General features: G+C 43.7%; 2 protein-coding genes across 2 annotated transcripts; both read right to left on the bottom strand.

The window, feature by feature from the left end:
• Positions 1–148: 148 nt before the first annotated feature.
• Positions 149–9,135, bottom strand: ddr2b (discoidin domain receptor tyrosine kinase 2b). Its single transcript, XM_084007097.1, has 17 exons — positions 9,021–9,135; positions 8,187–8,300; positions 7,023–7,125; positions 6,559–6,796; positions 5,459–5,606; positions 5,206–5,308; positions 4,756–4,939; positions 4,218–4,458; positions 4,013–4,078; positions 3,333–3,469; positions 2,673–2,883; positions 2,358–2,581; positions 2,043–2,170; positions 1,714–1,932; positions 1,249–1,483; positions 1,018–1,167; positions 149–850 (listed from the first exon to the last, which is right to left on the bottom strand). Exons 2-17 carry the CDS (start codon positions 8,269–8,271, stop codon positions 716–718), a joined length of 2,607 nt encoding a protein of 868 aa, XP_083863223.1. The 5' UTR covers positions 8,272–8,300; positions 9,021–9,135; the 3' UTR covers positions 149–715.
• A 1,827-nt stretch (positions 9,136–10,962) lies between these two features.
• On the bottom strand, positions 10,963–25,274 carry LOC311011990 (carboxyl-terminal PDZ ligand of neuronal nitric oxide synthase protein-like). The gene is made up of 10 exons (XM_084007249.1): positions 24,738–25,274; positions 24,081–24,152; positions 21,877–21,969; positions 21,721–21,779; positions 21,530–21,638; positions 19,133–19,262; positions 18,590–18,717; positions 15,056–15,214; positions 13,769–13,937; positions 10,963–13,398 (listed from the first exon to the last, which is right to left on the bottom strand). Exons 1-10 carry the CDS (start codon positions 24,840–24,842, stop codon positions 12,887–12,889), a joined length of 1,536 nt encoding a protein of 511 aa, XP_083863375.1. The 5' UTR covers positions 24,843–25,274; the 3' UTR covers positions 10,963–12,886.
• Positions 25,275–27,915: the final 2,641 nt, after the last annotated feature.

Below are 27,915 nucleotides of genomic sequence, written 5' to 3'. Positions count from 1 at the left end.
AAGTAGTAGAAAATGTAAATCGTCAGTTAAAATATCTTCAAATTGTAGGCTACTTAAGCAGAATACTTGAGTAAATCTTATTAGTTACTATGCACCACTGCAAACAACTTGTCTGTGAAGAAAACACACAGTAGTGAACATTCAGTTTTCTTTATTTACAAGGATGATTGGTTTGTGCTTTGCTACTATTCAACAACAGTTTTCTGCAAAAGAACATAAATATGTTTATAAAACATGTCAGTGAACTGCTGCTGAGGGGAAAAAAAACCTGTCTTATCGATGACAGTCATTATCATTGTTATTTTCTCACCTTAAAATTAAAAAGCAAAAATACAAACATTCATAAAAAAAGTCACACAACTATATTGACACCCTCTAATTAATGTGCAAAATAATTATATAATAACAAGTATGGAAATTACATTGAAATACAAATATTCACAATCATGTTTGAAAACCTAGGATTACCATAAAGTACTCTATAAATAGGCAAAGCATAGGAAATAAAAAGGAATTAATAAATACACAGAGAAGTGAATACACCGTGTGAACAGTTTGTACGATATCTACAATATAAGGCTCTGTCCAAGTGTAAACCTTCTCCTCATATCTTATTTACAGTGTGATTGTGGCAAGCCAACAACAAACAATAGAAATAATCTGATGGGTTGTTTCTGATGCCAAATGTAACATTAGAAATGAACTGATCCATTTGCTACGCCAGGCTCTCCGTCAGCTGAGCGTGTATGTCCAGAAAGCTCGGCCTCTGCTTGGCATTCCTCCTCCAGCAGCTCAGCATGAGATCATTGTAGACTTTGTCGGGACAACAGGGAGGCTTTGGCAGGTATACCTGGCAGCGTGAGACAAAATATTAACATGGGATTAAAGTACTAAAGGTCTGGGAGCCGTTTTTGAGTAAAGCACTAAGATCCTTTGAATGATGGCCACAAACAAAACTGAGACTATGAACAGATTGTACTCTGGAGGATGGGTGGCCTAAACCTACGTGATGCTCACCTGTTTTCCCTGGTCCCTGAAGAACTCGCCCGTGTTTTCAATGACCTGCTCATCCGAGAGCTGGGAGTAGGGCTGCTTCTTGCATAAAGTGAGAATCTCCCACAAAGTAACACCGAAGGCCCACACGTCACTAGCCATGGTGAACTTTCCCTGAGAAGACAAATGATATCCAAATGCAATCTAGCGTAGACTTTGTGTATACCGTGGTTTTGTAAATATCTAAGCTCTCACCAGTAGGATACTCTCCCAGGACATCCAGCGAATTGGCAGGACGGCCCGGCCCTGGATCCTGTAGTAGTCTCCTCTGTACAGGTTCCGGCTCATACCGAAATCAGCAATCTTTATGGTGTAGTTCTTGCCCACCAGGCAGTTGCGGGTCGCCAGATCACGGTGGACAAAGTTGAGAGAGGACAAGTACTTCATACCAGATGCAATCTGCACAGCCATGCCAATGAGTTTACTGTAGCTGACGAGCAGAAGAGACGACAAAGAGAGAGAATCCCGGTCATAAGTACAGCAATTCTGTTGCTAGGGCAACCGTTTTAGTCCAAGTTTACTTCCTGTCAGCTACTACGTTAACAACCATCGCAAGACGGAATACAAAGGGGGCCATCAAGAATGTTTTTGTCAAGTTTGAACCGGTGGTTTATTAATCCGAGACAATCATGACAATTTAATGTCGAGATATGAGCCTACCTGACCATGCTCTTCCCCTCTTTATCCTTCTGGTCCAGCTTGCCTTCATCGGCAGCCTCTTTCAGTCTGAGAGTGCAGAGGAACTGGTTCAGGTCTCCGTTCTCCATGTACTCGGTGATCATACACAGCGGGTCCGTGTCCACACACACCGCCAGCAGACGGACAATGTTGGGATCCCTCAGGCGAGACATGATTCGGATCTCCTTCAGGAAATCATTCCTGCAGCGCGCCAAAGACAAACAATTGCAGTTCCCGCTTGATGGACCACTGACTGAATAATAACAACCGGACGAAGGCAAAAAAAAAAAGGAGTCACCACCTGCTTTTACCTTGCATTCTTGTTGGCATCTTCCCGCAGTGTTTTCACAGCAACCAGCAGGGGTGACTCACTGTTTCCCTCTATAGACAAATCCTCATCCAAAAAGTCCTGCATGCCGTCGGCCTCACACAAGTGCACCTGTTTTAAGAAGCACTTTGTTAGGCCATCATCCTCTTGGCACCACAAACTAGCCTTTACGAAGTGTCTATTTGTCAGCATGTACTGTAGTGAATGCTTATCATCTTATGTTAAAATGAGGGAAGAGGGAGAGAGCAGCCAGATGAATCGTATACATTTAAACAAATGCCAACAAAAGGGAATATACTTCTCCAAACTGTCCCTCTCCCAGTTTCTCCTTGAAGGTGAGCTTGTGTCTGGGGAATTCTCTCATGGATGAATCGGTGCCAGTGAAGAGATTCATGTTGACAGCTGTGATGGAGTAGGTGCTGCTGTCTGAAGACTCCTGGAGGCTGATGATGTCTGCCTCCGCATAGTGGGGGGCGCCGTCTGAATCGCCGGCTGCAAGGGCTCTACAGGAGCTGCCCGGTCCTGATGCGGTGCACACACAGATTTAAAATCCCCACAGCAGCCACAGCTATAACCTCCACAGTATTTATTGTTTGTGTTTGAACCAGCTTACCGAGGTGTTCAGTGGACTGAGCGAACTCGGGTAGTTTCCGGATAAGGCGGGAGGGCTCCTGGTAGTCGGAGCAGAGGGGGAAGATCCGCTCGTAGGTGGAGTTGGTGGTGGAGCCACTCTCACTGGACAGAGAGGAGTGGTGGGAGGAGAAGGCCTGGGTCTGGACCGCCAGGCGAGCCGTGAGTTCATCATCCAGCAGGCGACGGGATGCCTATGGAGGAAAATGTGTGAGAGTTGAGGTCTGTTGTTTGATGTTAACGTTGAATGATCTGCAAGAGGATTATTCTCTTACATGGTTGTTATAGGGCACCAGTGTTGGATGTCAGGTATGTCATAGAAAGAGGACTTACTTGGATATAATATGATTGTCACATTTCAACATCTCAAATTTGCTAACTCAACAAAATATTCTATTCATGCAATGTTTTGACCTTAAATTCCCAGGGGAACATAAAGGTAAAAAAGCTCTAATCCCTCATTTAAACCGTTGGGTGACAGTGACAGTAAAACCAAAATATTAATTTTCTCCAAAATCCGAAATCACAATATCTGGTCACCAGCAGCCCTCATATATGTCCTGATTGATGAATATTCTATAACCACCTATTGATTGGTTTCATCTCATAAAACTGGACTGAAAAGTAAAACCTCTCTTCTCACCTTTTCAAGCATCTTCTGCCAGACCTGCCTCCACAGGATGATGACTATGATAGCCAATAGGATGGCGATGATGGCCACCAAGCAGCCAATCAGGATCCTGGTATTGCTATCATCCAATTTATGAGTAGGATCCTCTCCTGGCAAACAAGATGAGAGTTGTGAGTTGAAGCAGATTTGATTTAATCCATCACAGCTCAAGTTCCTATTTCAGTACATCCCCTAATTATATTCTCATTACGCAATGCCTTCCTGTTTCAACACAAAAAGTAAGAAGTGGCATTTATTCAAATGATCAGTCATTTCTAATGATACCACCAGGGGGCACTATTTGACCAGAAAACATTTGAGTTAAACCACCTTTGAAAGTGAGCAAATTACCTACACTTTTAGACTGAAATAAATCACTATCCGTCATAGTGTGTATGACACCGATCCAAGCTCGATATAGAAAAATCATAAATGATCTTCTAAATATAGTTTTTCTGATTACATTCGTGGTTGACTGAGGATTATACTCGGCCCCTGTTTTGTTTACCACCACAGTGCTACCCAGCAGCCGTATATCAAACCAGCCTGGATTCACTCAAGCATTTTTCTCCACTTTGTCACTGCAGGGCACTTGACTAAAATTACAGCCACTTCTTAAAGAAAAGTAAACATTTAAGGGTTTAGCTTCTGACCTGGCAGCGTGTTTGTGGGGTGTCCATGTTTGCGAGGAGTCAGAGATGTATTGTACACCGCTGAGCCTGTGTGAGGAAGGAAAAAGGCAAAGCTGAAGGTATAGTTTTAGGTAAAATGCTGGCAGTTACAGAGTCGACATTTACATTTATGGTGGAAAACAGGACACATATTCAAATCAATGTTTCAATCCAGACCCCTTCCTACCTGACTGGAAGGCCACCTCACTGAACAGCATCCAAAAGTCGCTGAAGTGGAAACGGCATTTGATGGCGCTGGCTGTGCGGTCGCCGAGCGACACGGTGATGAAACGGGCGCTTTGGCTCGCGCGGTCGACAGTGGGCCTGAAGGTCACGGGGTCAGCCTCCCAGTCTGGTCCTGACCGGAAGTAGCAGGTGGCCTGTCTGAACATCCTCACCCCTCGGCTAAACATGTTACTACAGTGAACCTGTGGAGGTGGGATATAATAGCTACTTGTTAATACCTACAAGGGAATATGAATCCTCCCCCCCCAGGAGCAGGTAAAGTGATGACTAGTCTGTGCTGAAAAACCATTATCTCTGATCTTGGCCGCAGCACGTACGCATTATCATACAGAGAATGTGATTTTTTTACAATGCAAGACTATTTTGCATCATTTTATGTCTTTGTCATAAAATCTTTGCTGCAGCTGTATAGAAGATGGGTGCTTGCCCAGCACGGCAGCAGTTCAGGGTATAATGATATTCCAGCGAAGGCTCCTTACCTTCATGGAAGTGAAGTTTCGCACGTGGTCAAACTCAAAGATCATCTCCGCGTAACCTTTGGGGAGGCTCTTGTTGTTCCAGCCCACGTAGTCGTACCCGGGCCACATGCCGTATATGTGGCTGTGGAGAAAATCATCCAGACCCCAGGTGCCATCTGTCAGCTGGCCGAGGCCCTTCGTCAGTCTAGTTCAAGGTTCAAGGTTGTACAACAGGGTTGCGCAACAAAATTGCAGCAGGGATGGATGGAAGAAATGAAGAAAAGAAAATACAAGCAATTTAAATTCTATTCATTAAGGAGTGCAGAGATTTTTTTTAATTCATTACTATTATTTCAGAAAGAAACCCCCACATTAAATCAGTTTTGAAGAAAATTACTGCACTCATCAGTGTAAGCAAAATTATGATAATGATCAAAATCTAATCCCTTGTTGTGGCAATTAAATCCAAACCTTTCAGCTGATGCTCCGTCATACACAGAGTCATTAAAGTAGACATCCAAGCCTCTGTAGATCATTTGGTGTCCTTGTGGAATGCTATAAGACATCAGGCCATCTACAGGGTGCAGGTCAAAGGTCAGAGATTATAATCCATTCACTCACTGCAAACCTACAGAATATTAAGAGAATTAAAGAGGCTGCCAAATTACAAAAAAAATAAAAGGTGTACAGAAAAAGATAAAATAGATGAAGAGCAATGACTCACCCAGCCATTCACAGCCGTAGAGCTCCACTCTCATACACACAATCATGGAGTGGTCCGTCACAGGCATGAAGCGGACAAAACGAGCTATGATGGGGGGCTCTAGATCCTTCAGCACCACATCGTACGCATTCCTGTTCCCCTCAATGACCTGATGGAGGAGAATAAGGAGTGAAAGCTTTACAAATCTGGAATGGATTTCCCTTATCTAATGGCTGATGCCAGTGCTGCTGTTTCTTAATTTCCCATGAACAAATGCAAAGAAGATGTCATCTCTAGCTTGCTCTAGTGAGTGAACGAAGACTTGTCAGCATGTGATTCAGCATCATTGTTACCCACCGACTAAGCATCAGTGATACTGGAGAAAGAGAAGAGACAATAATACCCAGCCACAGCCTGTTCACCCTGCTGCCTTCTGGTAGGAGATACAGAAGTATCAGCTGCCGTATACCACCAGACGAGAGCAGCTTCTTCCTCAGAACGTGAGACTCCTCAACTTATCCTCCTCTTTCCATCATACTTTGGCTTTATGTGTATTTTTCTTATGTAGTAAAACGGGACTACAAACTGAATTTCATTGTATGCATCGTGCAATGAAATGTACCTTTCTGTTCCTTCAGACTTTGTTAGGTATTCAGGAGAGCAGCATCAAGCTGGTGTTTTGCTGAATTGCATAAAAAGCCCCGTCGTCTCTAAAGTGAGACGACCTTGGCACACGTTCATAAGAAAAGAGCATCTTTGTGCTCTCTCTTTTAAAGCATGCTTTCTTTGTTGTGATTAAATGCATCTTTTAATATGAAGCACTTGTTAAGTAGGCCTTCGGCACATTTTTGTGCTGAATAATTTTAGATATAATATGTGGAGCATGGAGTATCCTTTAATTTTTTACAGTGTATGTCAGAATTAATGTCATTTACACTGCTATAACCTATAAATACTTTTGGTGATTGTCACCTTGTTTTGAGATTCACAGATTCAAGTATAAGCAAGCCTCCTGTTTAAATAACTGTGGTGTACATGTCTTGATAGCTAAGACAAGATACCTAAATTGAATTATACATGGGCGTCTGGAATGCGAGGCGATAATACCGAGGCGTGCTCACCTGCCTTCCCTTCCTATCATTCCAGCCCACCCAGTTGCTGCCGTCGCGGCTGTACTTGATCCGGTATCGCTGGGCAAACTCATTACCCATGCCGTCGGCGTGGCGACCTTGGGTGCCCACCAGAGTGATGAAGTGCAGCGAACGCAGGTCCACCTGGAGATACTCTTTGAGGCCGTCCGGCTCTGACATGATGTCAGGGCACCAGGCCCCGTCACCGTCCCCATTGTCTAAGTCAAGTCTGAAGAGGGTGAAGAAAGAAAAAGGAAGACGAGTGAAAGAAGGAAAGGGAGGTTAAAACAATAAAGGTGAGAGTTGTACATTTTAATCTTTAATCTTAATTTAATTTATATTTATACTGGAGCTAGAGTTGAGTAAACAACCTTCATGCTGTCTAACATAATGTCATGTTTGAAATATGTTTGTGAAGTTATGATATGAGAGCAGAAATGCTTCATCCAACGTGCCTGCCAAATCTTGCAGCAGTTGACTCGGACCACTGACTGGAGGCCGAGATGTCCTCGTCCTGAATCTGCCCACCGGTCATCCCGAGAGGATATCGACACATTTCTATAAACACACAAATCACCAATGACACACATGTGCTACCTGGACACATTCACATGTCATATGAACCTTTCATCCTTTTTTTAATATCCCCTTCCTGCAGCCCTGCCTCTGAAGCCAAACAGAGGCATCACTGTGTAGGTGCCAGTCTAAGCAAAATGAGATGGGAGTGGCCTCCGAGCTGCTTGCTCTTCACTTTTCATCCTTTTTCATAATCGACACCAGAGCCACGTGAGTGACATTTTGGAATTTTTTTTAAGCGCTGGCATCTGCTAGGCATTAACTCTTACGTAATAAAAATAAGTTTGGCAGCAACAGATGCTATATTATGTTGTTAATGTGATTCAGTGTCCGTACTATACAGCTGCTCACTGCTTATTCTTACCATATCTACCCAGTAATTAAGGGACGTGTTTTATTCACCTACCCACACTGAACGCCTGCATGCACTTTGAGAGAGCAGCAGAACAAATGAGCCTTTTACTGTGAAAATATTCCAAATGGGGGAACTCAAATGACTGTGTGTGTGTGTGTGTGTGTGTGTGTGTGTGTGTGTGCATGTACGTGCGTTACCTACAACTACGCCTAAATGTATTTTTTTTCCACGAATGCCCCCTGCTTGTGAAAGGTCTTCCTGTTCTGAGGATATTTGCTGTCTGACCACTAGGTAAACCACACACACACACACACACACACACACACACACACACACACACACACACACACACACACACACACACACACACACACACACACACACACACACACACACACTTTACATTCTTGCAGTTTTAAGGTGGGTGCAGCCCACCCACCATAAAACTGCTTCCCTTCTCCATCTTGTCAACATGCTTCTCCTTCAGGAATATGAGGAGGTTATTTTGAGCTTCTATATGGCATCTCCACATTGATTTGCTCATAATTCAATCACACTTACATTTAGATAATTGGTTTTCTGACTGGTGTGATCCCTGCAACAGGACCTACCAAAGCGTGGCTGAGAAAGATATTTTGCTGCTCTGAGAAGGAATGACACGGACGTAAAACCCAAATATCTACTATACCTGGGTTGACTTGAGATTGTACAGCGGCAGCCATCAGGATAAAGAAGACATGGTGCACGATCTGTTGAACCGTCATGACCTTCATCTCTTCTCAAGGAGCTGCAAACCTAAAGGCTGTAAATCAGTGGATGAGAGAGACACGTATGCGCTTAATAATGTCATAGGAGTGAAACAAAGAAAAAAAATACAGAATAAAAGATGAAACATTCAAAATCTATGTAATATAACCGCTACATTTCAGGATAGGAGTAAATAGTTCTGTAGAGTTCAACGGCCATGAAACCCGTAGTGGTAAATGTACACACAGTCCTCCTTGTAGCTCACCACACTGGCTGCATTTTATTTAAAGCTGTGAGTGTTTCAGCGCCTCTAAGACCTTGCTTACTGTTCACAAACTGCAGTTAGCCATTCACGTGGAGGGTTCTCCAAAAGTCTGTGGGCACAATGTCGTCCTGTGTCTGCTGTCGAGTGTAAAGAATATACTGTAGTGTAGCGTGTTATAAGTGAAAACCCACATCTGTGGCGCATTCGACAAAGAGTTTTCATTTCTGGATAGCTGACATGACGAATAACTTTCTTTCCTCTTTTTTATTTTTTTATTTTTGAGATTGAAATAATACAAATGATATGCAAATAAAACACATCTAATGTGCCTTTCTTCACTTTAATGTTTACAGATGGATCTTTTTCTTGTACGTAAGCCTATTTTAAACCCGTATAATGTACTTTCCTGCATGATGTCACACTTTGACAACATCCGTCAAAGTCAACGTGGACTCTGGGGTTAACAGCCAGATATGAGAAAAAAATAATAATAATATGGATTTGACTTACTTTTGCAAGTTCTTCTCTTGTTATTATGAAACCATCTGTCTGTAGAAATATTCCACATCTACTGTGACTTGGTGCATTCACAACTGCAAGTCGGTGACCTCCTCTTCCTCGGAAGGTCTTTCTGGGAATGGAAAAGAGAGAGAGAGGGAGAGAGAGAGAGAGGGAGGTAATGGAGGCTGGTGTGACTCTCTCTGGCTGGAGAAAAGAAACAGAGAAAATAACACGCTTTGGGATTTTGAGGTGAGGCCAAAATCCCAGAATTCCACCTGATCCACAAATGGTTTCAATTATGGACCACAGAGCAGCAGTATCTGGCAGCTTCCACATAGAGCTGCTGACAAAAACAGCCTGGAGTTCATTTTCCCTGCAGGGGAAGAACCTGCTAATTAGTTTAGGAGACATGATGTTATAGAAAGAAAATACCCCTGCATACAAACAAGATAAGTCACAGCCTGCGCTTCAAGTAAAATTGGAAAAGCAGCTATCAGAAAGAAGGCAGACGTTTGTTGTGATTATCATTACATGATAACGGTTTGGCATGGAAAAGCTCACAATGTGTATTTTAAATTATGCAACTGTTTCATAACAAAGAATCCTTTCAATTATTACAAAAACAACCCTGAAAAAGTTGTATTTTCTACTCACATGGTCACATTTAAAAGCAGAAAGCAGAAACAGTCGGGATGTTATGTGTAGAAACAGAAGGCGATCTTAACGTAATGATATGAATGAACACATCTTCGCTAATACTGTAAATCAAAATAATTCATTCATTTATTTTGAAACCACTTCGAAGTGATTTCAGTACATCTCATCCCTGACTGCTAAATGCTAATGGTTCAAGATGCATATTACAGCTTGTCAAATGTTTCCAGTCATTGTGCTAAGCTAAGCTAAGCTAACCCACTGCCGCATGCAGCTTCATATTTAATGTATATGTCGTTTTTGTTACTTTGGGACTGAGCTAGTTTAGCTGTTTCCAGTCGTTGTGCTAAGCTAAGCTAACCCACTGCCGCATGCAGCTTCATATTTAATGTATATGTCGTTTTTGTTACTTTGGGACTGAGCTAGTTTAGCTGTTTCCAGTCTTTATGCTAATTTAAGCTAACTTGCTGCTTGCTCCACCTTCATATTAATAGACTGACACATATTCTAAGGTGACCAGATTTCTGAAATGAAAATCGGGGACATTTCCAGCGCGGTGGTCAAAATTCCAATGTTATCATTATGAAATAAATAACAGGGGCAATTACATGTTAATTTTAATATGTAAAAGCAGTCTGCAGCAATTAACATTAGAGCTGTAAAAACCACAGATGAAACAAAAACAACAAAACAGATTCTTATCTTATTCAACTTATTTATTATTTAGCTGATGATTTTTTTTTTTTCAGTTCACAAGCTTTATGGAGAAAACAAGAACACATTTGATGGTGCACATATGAAGAACCACAGTGCAGACAACTGACTTTAAAAGAGGTCTTCTCAAAGTTATAGAAAAATTGTGAATGCTGTGAATTCATTGTGCGGAGAAACAATATTACAATCCTGTCTACTCAGGCCTGAGGTAAGAAGGTATTATGTCTTCCACCTTTTTAATTCCAATGACTGTAACGTCAGTACGTAAGTTTCACTGGCTACCGTAATAACTGGAGTTTGCGTCGGTGCACAACTTTTTACTGGCTACCGTAATAACTGGAGTTTGCGTTGGTGCGCAACTTTTTTTCTCTCCCATTCAAATCGGGGACATTTTCGGGGACAGCTTTAACCGGGGACAGGTCGGCCAAATCGGGGACTGTCCCCGAAAATCCGGGACGTCTGGTCACCCTAACATATTCTAACATTTGCTAATTTGAACTAAACAAAGTACCACTGAGGCTGATTGAGATGTCAGTCTGGTGTTTATTCATAAACCCCCCCCCCAAAAAACATTTGTGCCTGATAATGATACAACAGGGAATGTTAACAATATTCATCCCGAGGGGAACATGACGTTCACAAACCTTGCTGAGACATTTCACTCGAAATCACGTCATAGCGCTAAAGGGGGAAAAAAGGATCACCAAAGACATTAGGATTCAGTCCAGACCAACATTTCCGAGTCTACAGCCACGCTGTCAGTAAGAAGACCAAGCCAAGTTTACCCTGTTCTGTGAAACAATGTTTAAACATTCATTTTACCTGCAGAATAAAGGGGGGGCAGAATTACACTACAGAGCGTTTTTAATTCTAATCAGGCAAAGTGAAAGTCGAGGTCACGTCCTGGAGGCTGCAGCAGCTGCACCAGCGGAGCTGCAGGCTGGTGTGGCTGGAGGTGGGTGGCTAATGGCTGGTATTCTTTCTACTTTCCTGCTTTTCAGCAGCGTGACATCAAGCTACTGCTTTCTGCACATACAGTGAGCTTAATGAGATGCCCCCTGTTTACCCACCGCCGCTGGTGTATCTAACAATAACAGGGAGAGAGAGAGCCATCATCCATACTAAGGACCTTCTGCATGCTCACATCCCAACTGGTTATAAATACTAATGAGAGAAACACTCTAAAAGGTCACGTCTAGGAACCGGCTTATGTTAGAGACTGGCAAGTTATATCATCCGTGGATGGATTTCAGCAATTACCAACTAGCATTCGAGAAAAGGCGTGTAATTCCACAAGAAACATGTAAGTGCACTTTAATTCTTAGTACACTTCCTGTGTAGTGGTGAAGAGAAATGACAGAGAAATGTGGATACGGCAGACGGCCTGTGAGTGTGAAAGAATGGGGGAAGAGTTGAGAAGCTTCTGCAAAGAGGGGAGGAGAGGTGAGTCGGGGGAGAGGAAGAGGGAGAGACGAGGGCCAAGAAGATATTAATCCACTTTGGAAGGAGCTCAGACACGTCCCAAATTCGGTGATTCAGAGATCTGGCTACCGGTCAGTGAGGTGGAACAGCGAGCCAGAAAAACATGAAGGAGTCGCATACGCTTCCATCTTTCTCTTTCACTTCAGGACTTTTCAAGCTATTCCTCTGAAGGGAAGCAGCGGTTTGTGACTGCTGCAGCACGGCTTTAACAAATAATACTTACAGGTTACATTTTTAAGCATCAGAGACAAGGTCGTAGCAGAACCTGGACATGGTGAGATGAGTGCCTCACACACACACACGCACACACACACACACACACACACACACACTGACCATGCCATGTATTTACTGCATTCATTCAAGTTAAACAATGCCCAATGGAAATAAACAGACTGTTCATGCTTATTTTTAACCCCATGTATAATTATAGATTATGCGTCATTGCAAGCACAGTAAAGTTTCAATTTTCACACTTCAAAATAATATAAACACATTAGCATAACCAGACAGAATTGTCTTTTCTTCACAGATCTTCACAGATCACGTCCACGTGTCACAACTCCATAAACACAGACACGAACGACCACAGTGTAAGAAGCCCGGCGAGTCAAGAAACCAAACGGATGTGAGGTACAACGCTCATCAAACAGACATGCACAGAGTGTAACACACAGACTAACAGGCAGCAGAGATGTTCAGAGGGATGGAGCCTGAAACACCACAGTGTTTACTCTCTGAGAAAGTGAGACATTTCTGCAAAAGTTTGGAGCTGCAAAAGAATGAATTTAAACAGTATGATCAAATGTATCAATTCAATTATACTAGCTGCACACACCTCATACTGTATGTGGTACATATTCTCAGTGCCCATGAAAACAAAACAGAACAGTGGTGAGTGAGCGCTCTCGGCGATGCAGTCACAATACAGGATTATTGTCTAATGAAGTTCCTAAGACTCTGCTTTTCAGCTGTTTTCCATTGGGGGAGGTGCATGGATGCAATGTGCAGCTTTAAGAGCATCACTACACAGCCATCTCATCCCCTAAGCAGTCCGCCAGACTCTCCGCGTTCAGCACGTTCAAGAGTCGAGCGGCACCGTCGGCCCCCGCTCCCTCCCCCTGACCCCAGCTGTCCCGATCATCGCTCTCGTCCGTGTTCGATTCGTACTCCGATCCGATCCCCGACTCCCTGAATCGGAGCAGCTCCAGGGCCCCCAGGACCTGCTCGCCCAGCAGCGAGCTGTCATCCGGGGCTCCGTCGCTGGGCGTCTCCCCCGTGTCCTGGCCCTGCTCCTGGACGTCCGGCCTGCGGGAGGAGAAGCGGAAACACTCCAGGCGAACTCCGCTGCTGCTGAGCCCCAGGGGGCTGTTGTCAGGACCCATGGTGCCTGGAGAGCAGGGCCCGGGGAGGGCCGAGACCCAGGGACTGTCACTGAACTGGACCTGGGATTGAGCTGCAAATGGGCCCGTAGATGAAGAATAGCTGGGGGGCTTGGCACGGAAAGTGATTTCCAGAAGACTATCCTGGGAGCCCACTGGGGAAAAAATATCAAAAGACATATGTGTAAGATGAAACAGCACAGAGGTTGTTATCACATGTAAACAGAGATACAAGAGGCCTGAGCAAAGACGAGGAGATTATACAGAGTGGGATGTAGTCTGTGCTGACAGGATTTGATAATTTATGACTACACGGTAGCATATTTCCACTGGCTAAATGTGGGGAGGGGAGAGCGGAGAGCAGCAGGGATGCCATGGGAGAATGAATCAAGTGTAAGGAGTAGATGAGAAAAGAAAATGATGAAGGGAAAAGTGAGGAAGGTCGAAAGATTTCAGACCAAATCCAATCAAATTAAATCTAAACTGAATGAGAATGAAAGCAGATGACAGCAGATTTGCACTCACTAGATGTCAAGTGTCCACCAGCTTTGAGCTCCAGTTCCTGGATCTGTTTGACCAGCAGGGAAATGTGTTGCAGCAGGTCAGTGTTCTGCTGCAGCAGCCTCTGCACTCTGGCCTGGGTTTCGGTCCGCGCACACACCTCCGTCGACAGCTGCTCCTGGAGAACGTGGACCTGCACGGACCAACACACACGCATGATGTTAAAAAAAAAAGGCTTTCATTTCTCCAGAGAATCAACTTCTGTTTATCAGATCAATGTAAAACTAAAAAAAAAATGTTTTGCTTCAAATCTTCAAAGGCCTTGAAACCATGTCTCGGGGATATTCCATTTGATGTGAAACTTCAAAAGCTCAGAATCTGCTTTATTTGGTCAAGTATACACGACCAAGGCATTCTTTTTGGAGTTTGTCTTCTATAGAGAGACTAACAGCTACGGGACAAGGAGAACAACACTGTCAGGACAGGAATATTCAGTAGAAGTAGAAAAATGTATCATGTATACTAACTGTATGTTCAAAGTTTAGTGAATGAAACCAGAGGAGGAGTGCAGGAAATTGAATAAACGGTCCCCGACTTTGGTTTAGTGGTTTAGAGGAATAAAAGAGACGAGAATTTCATAATCAGAAAGTCCTCGCCACACATCCTATTTCACACGATACTGATTGAAATGGAAATGGTGCATCACTTCATTATGTGCTCGGTACATTTTGTGTCAAGCTTCATAAACTTTTCCAGTTATCTTAATTAAGTGATTTTTTTTAATACCACTGAAGTTGTAATTGTTCCCGTGGGTGTCAGGTGCTTATCATACAAGCTCTTCAAATTTGGTCAATTTTCAATTTAGTCTTGTTTATGACTCATCTGTCTCAGCACGGCTCTATGTTCAGAGATATGATGTTTGTACGTTGGTCTACCACTTTGGTCTAGACTGAAATATCTCAGCAACTACTGGATGGATTGACATGAAAGTTTGAGATTTATGATTCCGACAGGATAAATCCCTGACTCTGATTTGTAATGATTAACATATTTATACATAGGCCTACTTATTCTCTCCTCTGGATTAAATATAATAACTTTTCTTCAAGTGCCGAGTCAAAATATTTTAAACTTGGCAAAAAACAGAAATCACATAAGGAAATGATACAGGAGCTGATTGTATTGGTTACTGACATGCCTGAATGTAAAACCTCTTCAGACACATAAACAAAGAGATCTGTGACCAAAAAGTCAAAAGAAAAATATATGTCACAGACGTGCACCACAGGAAACGATGATTGCCACCAGTACCTGCTCTGAAGCTGCCAGTGCCTGCTGTTCCTGCTGCTGCAGCTGTTTCTGGAGGAGCTGGACACGAAGATCTGCAGAGCGGGGAGCTTCTGCAGACTGACCTGACACAGAGGCTCCAAGGATGGGGGATCTCAGCAGGAGAGATGGGTCGTCAGACACCTACAACAGAGATGACAGCAATGTGGGCTCTTCTAACGGCACCCCAATGTGATGCCATAAAACAGAAACGTCCACGGAAATTCAACTCTTCACGGGAAATACAAGGAAGGAGATTATTCCTCATCCTTCAACCATACTCTTACATTTCACCAGTAAAATGCACACCTTTGAGTTACCAGAATACAATGCATCACAGTAAGAGTATACATATGGGCCGATGTGAACAGTTAAGTATAGGGTATAAAACCAACAATCCTAAATAATGGAGTAAGAGTGGGAAGAGGAAAGAAACACCATGTGGGAGCTTGTGGGTAGAAAAACATCTAAAGAAGTTGGTTTAAAAGCTGACAGTCTCTCAGCCAGTCGGAGCTCCTTGGGGAAAAAGAGCATTTGAACATACGCTGCGCCGGCAGCAGCGAGACTGTCTCCTTTCTTTCTGACAGGAAAAACCCACATGAACTGAGATGTCATCATTACTGCTTGATGCTCAAGGCCTTCCAGACCACATTTTATTTTATTAAACCTGCTTTGATCATCCAATTCAATGCGATTTCAGTAAGTGATTTCATTTGAAAAGTGACTTCCAGCATGATACAAACTGTGTTTCTTTGCGTAGAAAGCTTTAATGGAGAGATCAATGCTGCATCTGTCAAGTTGTAGCCCGTAAATAAGGAATACATGAAGAGGGAGTTATATTTTCCACTAAGATCAATAAAGACTATATGGTTTCTCCGAGGCTCTGTATGATGAAGATTTGCTTCTGTAGTAGATTTCTACTTGAATAAAAGTGAACTGTGAGGTGTATTTAGAAAAGAGCCTGGTCATGTGAGGGCCTGACACCCATGGGTGGAACTCACAAATTACGTTTACTATTTTTACTGTAACAAAATCGTTTTTTTGTGTGTAGGATACTACTTTTTAAAAAAGTATCTCAAATATTAAGTACGATTAGCCTAATGTACCTCGCATCTACAGAATACAATTTAAATGTGAGTAGATGCAGGCTGCTGGAATAATCTTTCAAACATTGAGATATTAAAAATATAGTGAAGTATAGCCTACAAGGTATAAGACAGCAGTGTTATGTAGGCTAATATATATATATACAGTATAATATATCCGTGCTTTGTTGTTGCTTTGAAATAGCAGCCTAATTAGGATTGTGAGGTTTTCATTGTTTGGGTTTCATTTTGACATTTGTTTATCTCCAAGTGTCTTTGGCTTGTGTGTCGAATTTTGACACAGTGAGCCAAAAAGTGTACAAGCAACCGCTGAAGCGCCCGCCAATCAAACGCACCGAACAGGTGCATGCTGGGGGAAACACACTTTGGCGTCTCGTACAGGTCGGATTCCTGCGTTTCCACTTCGGTTGTGTGTGTGAGGACTTTCTGAAATCCCCGTCAAAGCGTCTGCAGAGCCGTTACGCTCGTGTCGGGAACCTGCACGCGCGCAGCGGGACCAGAGAGGCCGCGTGGACCGGATCCTGGACCATGGACCTGGACCATGGACCTGGAGCATGGACCATGGACCTGGAGCATGGACCTGGAGCATAGACCTGCACCATGGACCTGGAGCATGGACCTGGAGCAGACTGGGCGCTGCACACGACTCGCCTTAAGACCGGTAAGTGCAACAAACAAACTCGCCCGTAACCGCATTCTGTGCAGCATCGCTGTCTCCAGAGGCTAACATGTTGTTGGCTAACTTATGCAGCTTCTAGTTGTAATTCTAGTTAATTAAAGTGTGTCACAACTAGCTTGTTTAATTTCTGTGTCTAGGGCTGATATTTCTCTGTGCACCCGCCGTGGTGTCCACAGCTGTTTCTTTTTAATTTAGTTTAATTGTTTTAGTTTAGTCTGTTTCTGGTTGAGGCTACACTGAGGAAGGCGTGATAACCAATGATGTGTGAGTCTGCAAAGTGTCCATAGACTATAGAAAATACATATTATATATTATTGGTTTGGCCTACAAGGGGCTTTGTAGTGAGATGTTCGTTGGACTTTTATGCTGTGTTTTGCAGTCTTTAATTTAATAAATGTGGATATATCATACATGACATCCTGCCCTATACCTTTTAAAGATGCCCTAATGTTAACTTGCAGTACTTTTTAACTGACCAACCTTTTATTTGAGTTCATTTTACACAAATAATGAAACACTTTGTGGTGCTTCTGTCATTATGAGCAGCTCCTTTCAAATGCATAACTTGAAGTTGAGTTCTAATAGTAGACTTATATTTCATTCATTGGGTTATTTAGGATCCAAATCACAAGCATGACAAGTCAGTCAGGCTGTACGTTTTTACTCTAATCTTGTCAAAAACAATCTATGGTCGAGAGAAGCATCACTTAATCAGATTGTGATGCTGGTGTTTCCATGGGGATCGGATCTATAAATAGGAATACTGATTGACTGGATGGGCTGCAGTCTATACAGGTAATATGACTCGCACAATCACGTTAGTGCTGCTGTGAGGAGAGCAGCCCTGAAGCAGGCGACTTATATCTGAGATAGATCAATAGTGGACTGGTGAAGGACACGTGGCCTTCAAGTTACACACAGGAGAGGGATTAGCCGTATGAGATCTGGACGGATGAAATAATGCTGTTTGATCGTGGCAGTATTATATCAAATATCATATCTTGTGAGCGTTTAATCCTCCAGCAACAATGTAAAGCTGACGAGACACTCACGAGAGCACACGGGCGCTTTGTTTGACATCTCAGGATTAGTGATGCTAGAAAGCCTCGCTCTGTTTCTAATGAATAAACCATGTGAACCGCATCAATATTGAGGAGCTTCGGTGACCATTTCTTCAGAAACGAGCCTGAAAGATGCCGTTTGCTCGTTGTGCATCCCTCCATGGCGTTTTCTGATCTTCATACGGCTCCTTATGAACTCAAAACTCTCATCGTGGCCTTCAGTGAGCTGTTAACCTCCTAGAATAATTTATCAGCAGGGCATTTCTGACTTTATAGATGAAGATTTTCCAGAACATGGGAAGATATTTCCCCCAGATGTTTTCTTCTGAAGGAATTAATTCATGTAAATGGACCAAGAGGCCGAGCTATTAACTTGATCGTGTTAAGTTGGAGTGGAAGGAGGGGACTTTAATAAAGCAATTCAGTAGCAGGAGTTAGTTCACTATCTTCCTACACGTTTTACTAAACGATTAATCGATTAATTGAGAGAATAAATGTCAGATTGCTAATAAATAACTGCTAATGTTGCTGCTGTGTGGAGCCGCGAGAATCAATGAATTACACATCTCAGGGTTGTTTTAATCTCTTTACAAACCCTCCTGTGTTTTTAATGAAGTGGGGAAACTGTGTGGATTTGTATGCGTGACACTTTGAACGGACTTGGGTGTTCTACCTTCTCACTGTCACCAAGGGCCTCGTCCTTTTTGCTCTTCTCCAGGTCTGATGAGGAGACGCACTCGATGCTCTCCTCTGTAGTGGCTTCATGGTCGGTCTCCTCTGACAACGCAAACCTCTTCTTTGCTGTGGAGAGAGCAGATGCATATAAGGGGGCACTTGCATGCAGTTTTATACTTTGGAGGTTTTGCAGCATTTCTAGATGCAGACGAAGAGCTGGCAGATGCCCACACACAAGCGAGGTCTTTGATCGATGCCTCGCCCGACTCACTATAAGGCATCTGCAGCTGCAGCGGGGCAAGCTGCTTAAAATAGGCAGCGGTGGATAATGACATCTTCTCTCAGAGAGGTGTGCTCGGTTGCCAATGGGTGTTCCTGCAGGCGCTCAGGATTTTTTGTTTGAGCATGAGAGATAGGGAGAGAAGGCCGGGGGATTTTGTGTTTTGCTGTGTGAGGAGGAGGAGGAGGAAAGAGTGCGTTGGAGTGAGAGAGAGAGAGAGAGACGGAGAGGGAAATGCAATTTTGGATGTGTGCGAGTCACCTGGCAATCCCTCCAATTCCTCCGCCTTCCCCTCCTCGTCGTCCAGGTCATCGCTTTTCTGCTGCAGGGTCTGCTGGTGACAGACATCGAACGCCTGGCCCACCGTCCGCACGATCCGCATGGCCTGAGACTGCAAGGGGGGGATGCAGAGAGGATTGTGTTGGGTTGTGCAGAGCAGGGGGAGCAGTGGCAGCAAGGGAGGGGTATAGGGCAGAATGGCAAGTTAACAATGAACACGGAGTCATGGAGGAGGAGAGATGGAGACCAAATGCATGAAGTCAGAACATATTAGGAAAGGAGACCTGCTTATCCTTGTCGATCTGCTCTGCATGTGAGCTGCCGTAATGATGGATTAGTCGCTTTCAAAGTAACTTTGAATGCAGAGGCAGTCAAGATTAAGGTTGTTGTTATTGCAGAGGCTCGGTAGGCGTGTCATTAGGACGATGGACTGAATCTTTGCCTATCCAGGCATGGCTATGTTTATCTTGTTGTGTTGTAGAGCTGAACTATTGATTTGAATGATACGGTACATTTGCTGTTTACAGATTTTCGGTCGTTAGGCGTTTTTTTTAGTATAATAAATATTATGAATTGATTTATTTTTGTTCTTAATTAAATGAGTTTGTAAGTGTTTCTTAAACGGAACATTCCATGTGAAACCAGTACTTCCCAGCTCGTAAGATGCCCAGTAAATCCACTGGAATTCAATCTCGTTCAATCTCACGGAAGGTGAGTTTTCGTGTTTTTTCAACTGAGTAGTTGCAGAAGCGAGAGTTGAGATAAGACGAATCGTCATCTGCCTCTGGAGGGCGATCCTGCCTCGAGGCATTAAGTGAACATGTCGGGGGGAACTCGAGCCTGAAAGCTGTTCAGTCGAGTGGAATATCAAAAAAAATACAGGAATGACTAAATGGATTTATGAAATGAAAACATTTTGCTCCATCGATTTCATTTAGAAAAAGAAAAAATGGTCTGATTAAACTCCCAGCCCTCCCAAGGCCAAACACAAAAGACTCGTTTGGTTGGTGCACCGAACTGACATCTAAGCCCTGTTGGGCAGCAAGAAGCTGTGATGAAAATAAATCAAATCTCCTCCTATCAGCTGGTCCATCTCCTCCCACTCAGCACACACGCTTGGTCTGCAACACCCAGATTAGGCCCCGTGGCCCCGGGGAGCTGGTCAGGCACCACTTGCCGTGTCCCTGACAGAGTAGTGGGTGTTCGTTCGGCGCTGGTGAAAATGTCTGCAAGCGCCGAGTGGAAAAAGACCCTCTTCTTTTCTCTTCCCACCACGATGATTAGAATTCAGCTTCACTAAGTCACTGTCAGCCTGGTATCCATGGTGAAGCGATGGGAGTCGGCCTCACTGATGCTCTGTCTTTGTCATGGAGGGGGGAAAAATGTGTCTGCTTGATATGCAGACATGTGGAGATTCATAAGCGTTTTAGCACTGCACACGTGAGAGGACTGACTCTCGGATCAATCTGCCGTATGCGAGGTCCAGCAGGGCAATACATCACAGAGACAGCGGGCGTAATAACATCATTAGACGCTACGCGTAGAGCACGGAGATGGAAACAAAATGCAATGATTGACTTGCTGTGATACCTGGAAGGATAAAGCTGGAAATAGTCTGGACTCAATATCAACAAAATAGAAACCAAGGATGTGTTTGGGCATCTCATCAGACTTTGCAGCCCAGCCGGCCCCCGTCGCTCTCAGACCCGATACCTGAACGTACTGGTCCACACCGAGTACTGAACCGAAACCAGTGTTTGATTAATAAGCTGTGTGCCTCACTGTGCGGAAGTGACTGTGATCATGTGTAAGTCTTGACCTAAACAACACCTTCTATACTCTCTAAAACAAAATTGATTTCAAAGGACTAGTTCAACCTTTTGGGAAATATGCTAAAGATTTCCTGCCGGGAGTTTTAAGACTGATATCGCTTTTGTGTCTGTGCAGTAAATGTAAAGCTTCCGCCAGCAGCCGGTTAACCTATTAGCACAAAGAAAGTGGCAAATAGTTAGCCTGTCAAAAGGTCCTCCTGCAAGTATGTCTAAAGCTCACCAATTATACTGTAGTATAATGGTATGTCAACTGTAGTTTTTAGAAAACGTAGGGGACTATTTTCAGTGGCCTATTTGGTGCTTTAGTGCGTCTTGGTGCTGTTAAGGTGTTTGTGGGATTTATTAGTGCATTAGTGTGGCTTATTAATGTGTTCTTCATAGTTTGTGAAGCTCTATGGTATAGAGGAATAACATATCAGACTTTAACTGCACAGATAAATACTTCACCATTACCTCAATCAATTGTTCTCTTCAGCAGATTCATTAAAAGTAAGTAACAAATGAAGAATATCATCGGATGTACATTTTAAGCAGTAAGCAAACCTACTTTCCTCTTTGACTTGAACACATTGCAGCGGAAAACGTTGCTCTGTCCGTCTCTCGCTATATAACTGAAGATCTTCAAGTCTTGGGCGTCATGCGACACATAGAAGATCCTGTTAAAGGGAAGATACGAAGCGTTTCACTGAGTTGGTTCCAAGCTGTTTGGTGTCTTCGTTTGGGATATATATTACTCACCTGTAGATGGGATCCTGTGTCAACAAGATCGTACTATCATCCCATGACCACCCTTTCCTCTGTAACAACACACACAAAAAACACACACATGGGTTGAGAAGTGGTTTGAAAACACAGAGATATAATTCAAATTGAGTCACATTTTAGGGGACTGACCTTCCTCTTTTTGCGCAAAATCACTTTGACAAAGTCGGTGGATACGACAATGTTGACCTTTTTTTTCTTTATATTCTTCAGTTTGAATTCATACTGTGAAGTAGAAAGAAATGATATTAAATTAGCGTTCAAGGTGGCAAAGAAAATCAATCCATACATAATTAATTCATTCCAAATTGATTATAATGCGAGGGGCTGAGCAGCCTTGAATATCACAGGATCCCTCTGAGATGCAGCTCTTTACATGAGATGAAGGATGTGTTGGAGCTGAGGGAGGGGATCATGCAGACGGGGAGATACTTTTGACGATCTTCCTTTTTTTAAAAGTAAATGTGAGGTTGAGTAAACACTGTCACTTTCTGTTTCTGGGGAGCTCTTTGAGCTTTCAAAGGCAGCCTTCCCAGAGGGAGGCAGACATGTGGGACATTTTCATCCGTCTCCGTGATTAATGCTCGGGAGCCGTGGACCCCTCTGCCTCCGCAGCAGGCTCAGACTCCAAATATCAGGGCCCAGACATCTAAGAACGGGACTTATGTGAAATAACATCAGATGATTAATTGATCAGATGGAGTGAAATCGTCTTCCGTGTGACGGACTTGGATATTCTCTGCCATCTTTTCTTTGGCATCACTCTCTCAGGATGGGATCCGCCTTCTTACTCTTATATTGACACCTGAGAGTAAAACGAATCTCACAGGAACGAAAAGGGACCAGTTTTTTGCTCACATGGAAAGTCATATCTGATGATTTTAACACTGAATCTGGAGCATCCATCAGCCTATGTGACCTGTGTCACATCCAGCAGCAACACACCTGAGAAGACTCGATTGGCTCCTTTAATTCCTTGTCATATACTCTCATCTAGTTCATCCATCTTATCGCTGTGTGGGAGGTTTCCGCCTCCTTCGATGCTCGGGTAAAGGACACAACTCCCAGAATTCTCCAGGCCAACGCAACCACATGTAAACTGGGACGAGAGGACCGTCCATCTTCACTGAGGTGTTCGTGCAGATACATTTCCACGCGGCTAATGCTCTCCAGGTTGTGTCAACTCACCTCTCACCTTTTATCTCTAAAAGGACGAGTCAGCTTGTGAATATTCAGAGTCTCTCCACAGGAGCAGAGGCTCTTAATTACTGCGCCATTACAGTGTTCACAAAGACCCCCCCCTAACTCTTTTACTGTCTTGTTTTTATGCTATCGACTGTAATCTTGCCCACGTTTTAATATTGCACCGTTAATTGCATTTTCATTTACATATTTGTTGCTCTGTTAATGTGCTTCCTGTTCTATTTTTCATCTTCTCCCATTTATTGTTTTTGCTTTGAAGCCTTGCAGATGCGCTTTTTGCGAACCCTGCCTTTTAGATAAAAGCTACACAGCATAAAATAATTAAAATGTGTTATTTAAAGGACTGATGAAAAAGGTGGACAAGCAGCCCTTGGACTGCCGTGTGTATTGTGTGGGTGTAAAGTGTTTTTTTTTCTCATTTGAGCGGCTGTGTCAAAAACTCCTCTTTATAATGCATCGCGCGAAAAAGTGTAAAAAAAAAAATCTGAAATCTTTGAGATTCGTGACATTCAAACATACAGCATAGCTGAATCTTTGCCAGCGCAATTAAATGGCCATTATACTGCTCTGTGCATGAGGCATCAGGATTAAGGGCTTCCTGGTGGAACTGGGGATGTGGCCCGACCTCCGACTGTCTCACTGACTTGGTTGTTAGATTAGATGCAACAGCTGACAAGCAGCTAAATCCTCTCCTCCCCGTGCTTCTCTGTAACGCTGCAGTGATGTGCAATGACAAGGCATCGCAGTTATTCCCTTGGCCTTGCCCGCTCTAAAGGCTGACGGTTTTTCATGTGGTATCACACAGAAACCTGCACGCTATGTCTCCCCAGCCGTAAAATCCAAGCTGGCCTACGAGTCCTGCCGTGATTTAAACCGCTCCTGACAGCCCACCGGATCTGTGGAGTGTGTTGTTACACGTTGACTAGTGTGCGCTGTGTGTAAAGTAGTTGAGGGGAGTTAGGATCCTGAGCACCGTGCACAAGGTGAGACATAAAACACAGGAGAGAGAGGGAGAATGACTGCATGGATCCTGCAGCAGTCGCCAGGTCATCGTTAATGTGTTCAGACTTCATCACAAGAGACGAACTCAGCGGTTCGGTTCAAGGGGAGCCAGGCGTTTTTAAGTTTCTTACTCTGATTCTCCTCATTGCAGCCACTATCTCCATGCGGCTGCCGGGGCGACCCACCTCCAAACTGCCGATGTACTGCAAAATGTACACAAAAAGAAGAAGACGGGTTTAAATATGGGCTGTTTGAGGGAATGGATGCTGGGCTGGTGGGCTGGTGGTTGATTGTCATTGTAGTTTTGACAGCTCTTTCATTGTTGGAAATGTTCCGCCTCTATGAGGAAATAATGACACACTTCAGGTGCTAATCAGTTTACTTTTTTATTTATTTATAAATAGTTAATTTTACATCAAAAGTATCTGCCTCAGATTTATTTTAGTACATTTGATATTTTTCCCATTTGATGCCATCACCGTTATAGGCTCGAGTAAATTGTGTTTATAGAGCAAATTATTATTCTATTAATCTAGAAAATCATTAATCAACAATGAAACATAATTAAGCTGCAGCCCTAATAAACAAATACACAATATCTACAAAAATTATTCAGTTTCCAACATTTCAAAGTCATGCAAAGTGGAGTAAAACCCAAAGCATCAGTCATTAATCACCACCAACCAATAGGTGTTCCAGACGCAGTGGCATCTCAATCTCTGACACAGTAATGAACCGCTGCTCTGGTGTGTGTCACCCAGAAAGTAGACCTGATTGAGGGTCCCTACCTTTGCCTCGAAGCAGACCCCATGCTTAAACACCTCGTCGTTGTGCATGGGGATCCTCAAGTCGGTCGCGTCATCCACTAGATTGTACTTGGTTACCCCTGGCATCGCCTTAATGACGGATCACTCGCTCCCGACTCCCGGTTTGCGACAGCGCCGGAACACCTGCAGATATGCGCATCTCCCTCCCCTGCTGCCTCCGCTGCTCGTCGCTCCGCCGCTCCGGAGGTCATCCGGGTTGAGACGCGCCGGTTCGCGACGGGTTGTTCGATTAGTGAGTTCAGTTTAACGCGCTGATCGCTGATCTGTGTGCGCACTGACTGACCCCCTCCCTCCTCCTCCCCTCCGCTCCGGTTCTGAGACTCGATGGAGAGGCAGTGCGCGCCGCCGCCGCCGGGGGTCCCGATGACGCACGGATCTCAGCGCATGATTGTTTCTTCCTCGAAGCACCGCGGCGGCAATAAGCGCTAATTCATCAGAGGCGGCGATCAGTATTCAGGAGCAGCAGACGCGGATTAGATAGTAAACCCGGTATTAGATGTAGCAGCCGGAGACGGACTCCGCTTCATCACAGCAGCTACAACTGCTGTTTGGTTGGAGGACATCTAGTGGCATCACGGGGAACAAACAACTCCCCAAATCACTGACTCCCAGGGGAGTCCAGGGGTCCTTAAGGGGCCCCTCATTCCCACTTGGGATATAAAGATTGATCTTAATTTTTGAGAAACTTGGCAAAAGTCTAAATTTTCCTCTGACCAAACAATGATTGAGGTAATAAGCTGACACATAAGACATGCTTTTAACCTGGCGAAGCTCCACTATATAAAGCTATAACACTGTTTGGGACACTTTTAACCTCTTATTGTTCTTTTGGTTGCCAAGTCTGCTTCTGTAGATCCATTATAACGGCATGCAGCAACGTCTTCCAGGTTAAATGATGTGGAAACTGACCAGAGGTAACTACAGATACAGACAATGGGCATTGATTTAAGGGAAGGATGGATTTTAGCCTGTGATTTAAACACTTTTCGAAGCAGATACAGGTTTGGTGAAGCATACTGTATTTTGCTGCTTTTCAAGGCTTTTTGTTAACAGACTCAGACTTTGCAGAGTTTCAGCTCAGTGTTTATATCTCATGCACAGCCTAAATGTTGGTTGTTGCAGAGAAAAGGCCCTAAAAAAGCACTGTGCAGCAGATACCCTTAAGAGATGAGCTGGTGAACATTATAGAGCATTTTGCTGCTAAAAAGCCCTCAGGAGATTCCGCTGCCCCCAAGTGGCCAACCCCCCCAATCATTGCAGGTCTCTATGATATGGTGAACTTATTAGTAACGTATCGTCTATTCACACATCCAGCAGTTATGGAGCAGCATTTGTATTCATTTCGAGTTGTTGTTTGTTTACACCTGATGGATGCAAGTCCAATATTCTCCTCCTCTGTCAAACCCTGATGAAGTATTTGGCTATTTAGCTGGTAAGTGCTCCCCGATGTCCACCAGCTCCTTACTGACTTTATTTGTCTGCTGTTTGGTATTGAGCAGGCAGCGTGAGGCGTTGATGCCTTTTTAGGTGGAAGGCGGCTGTCTGCTGTGCCAAGAAAATCTTGATGAATGCATGGGGACTGGATGGAACATTGTTACCCAAATGGTGAAGTGAAAGATGGTAAAGAAAAATCACCCCCAAAGCTGAGTTGGGTGATTATTATCTGTGGGTTTGTGAGTGACACCTTTCACCTGTAGTCACGTGATCTAGTGTATTTGGTGAAAGTTTTGATTATAACAGTCTAAGAAAGTATTTCACCCACAGACTGTAGAAAATAAGTTTTGTTTCTGAAACCTTCTGTTTTTCCTCCCGCCCCTCAGGACATAAACACATTTCCGTTCTCTGATTATATTTCAGTGATGCCCTCTCTCCAGCAGGGGGCAACAGAACTCTTTGAATTTGAACAGCAAAGAAGCCAAACAAACTCAAACGTCCACTTTTATATATATATATATTCATTCTCCATGTCTGTCTTAATTGTTTTGTGCAGACTGATTGACTTTGACCTGTGTCCGTAACCACTCTGTGATTGTTGGGCTCCCCACGTCTCTTTAAAGCACAGCGAGACTCCATTACGGTCCAAATGAACAGAGCACTCTGACACTTCAGAAAATCGTCCTCATCCCTTTTTAAATTTGAGCTATGAGCGACTAGATGCTGTTTTTTTTTTTTTGGGACACAGTGTACTCTTGAGTTCTCACAATGAACAGAACAGAAATATGGTTCGCTACTTGAGACCTTCTTTCACTAAATCTTTTCCTTTCAAGTAATTCACGTCATGCTCGGCGCATCCAGTTCCTGCAGCCTGAATGACGCGCCGTCTATTCCGATAAGCTACACAACAAGGTGCCACCTGTTTACCGGTTTAATTTGTGATGCAACGCTTCGACACGCAAGAGCGGAAGCTTCTTGTGTCCAAGTGAGTTTGAATACGAGATGATGCGCGAGCTTCAGATTTATTTTCCCACTCACAGCGTCAGCAAATTCACTCATGGGCCATTTATTCGATTGTGAGCGCTGAATGAGGCTCAAGTGTGGCTCCGGGGCATCTTCTTTTCTCTCTCAGCTTCCCACTTGCCACGTGAGGAAAGAGCTGCACAGGTTTTTATATTAACGCTTACACGCTGATTTTTAGCAGATGTAACGTTTAAGCTCAGTTAATGTCTGGACCCATATGCAGAACTTGGACTAGATCAGGTAAAAGTTTTAATTGTTGTTCATTCAAACTAAATGGCCTTCTATACGCTGGTCTGTGGAGCAGAGCAGGTATGAAGAGCTAAGGGGGATGAACCTAAGACGCAGGAAGAAACAGGACAAACAGGGTTCAATAAATGCATGAAATCTAACTAGAGTCCAGTTTTTATTACCAAAATGGCCAACTGAAGGATGTGGCGAAGGCTGGAGAGTTGAGCTGATATACTGCAGGAGCTTGTTGAGTGGGTCTCAGGCGTGCAGTGTGATTGGCAGCAGGAGAGGAACCAGCAGTGCCATGCCCAGACAACCACAAACACACAGAGAACAAACAGGGGATCTACAGGAAACTGAAGGGAGGCACGGCCACAAAACACTGTCTTTCACTTATAATTCAGTTCAGGAACAAAGTTCAGCTGAAAACAATGTATTGGACAAATATGTTTGT

The sequence above is a fragment of the Eutrigla gurnardus genome (genome assembly GCF_963514095.1).
Source record: "Eutrigla gurnardus genome assembly, chromosome: 4".
In the NCBI taxonomy this organism is placed as follows: domain Eukaryota; kingdom Metazoa; phylum Chordata; class Actinopteri; order Perciformes; family Triglidae; genus Eutrigla; species Eutrigla gurnardus.
Note: the sequence above shows the minus strand (reverse complement) of the source record. Positions and strands in the feature narration are given on the sequence as shown.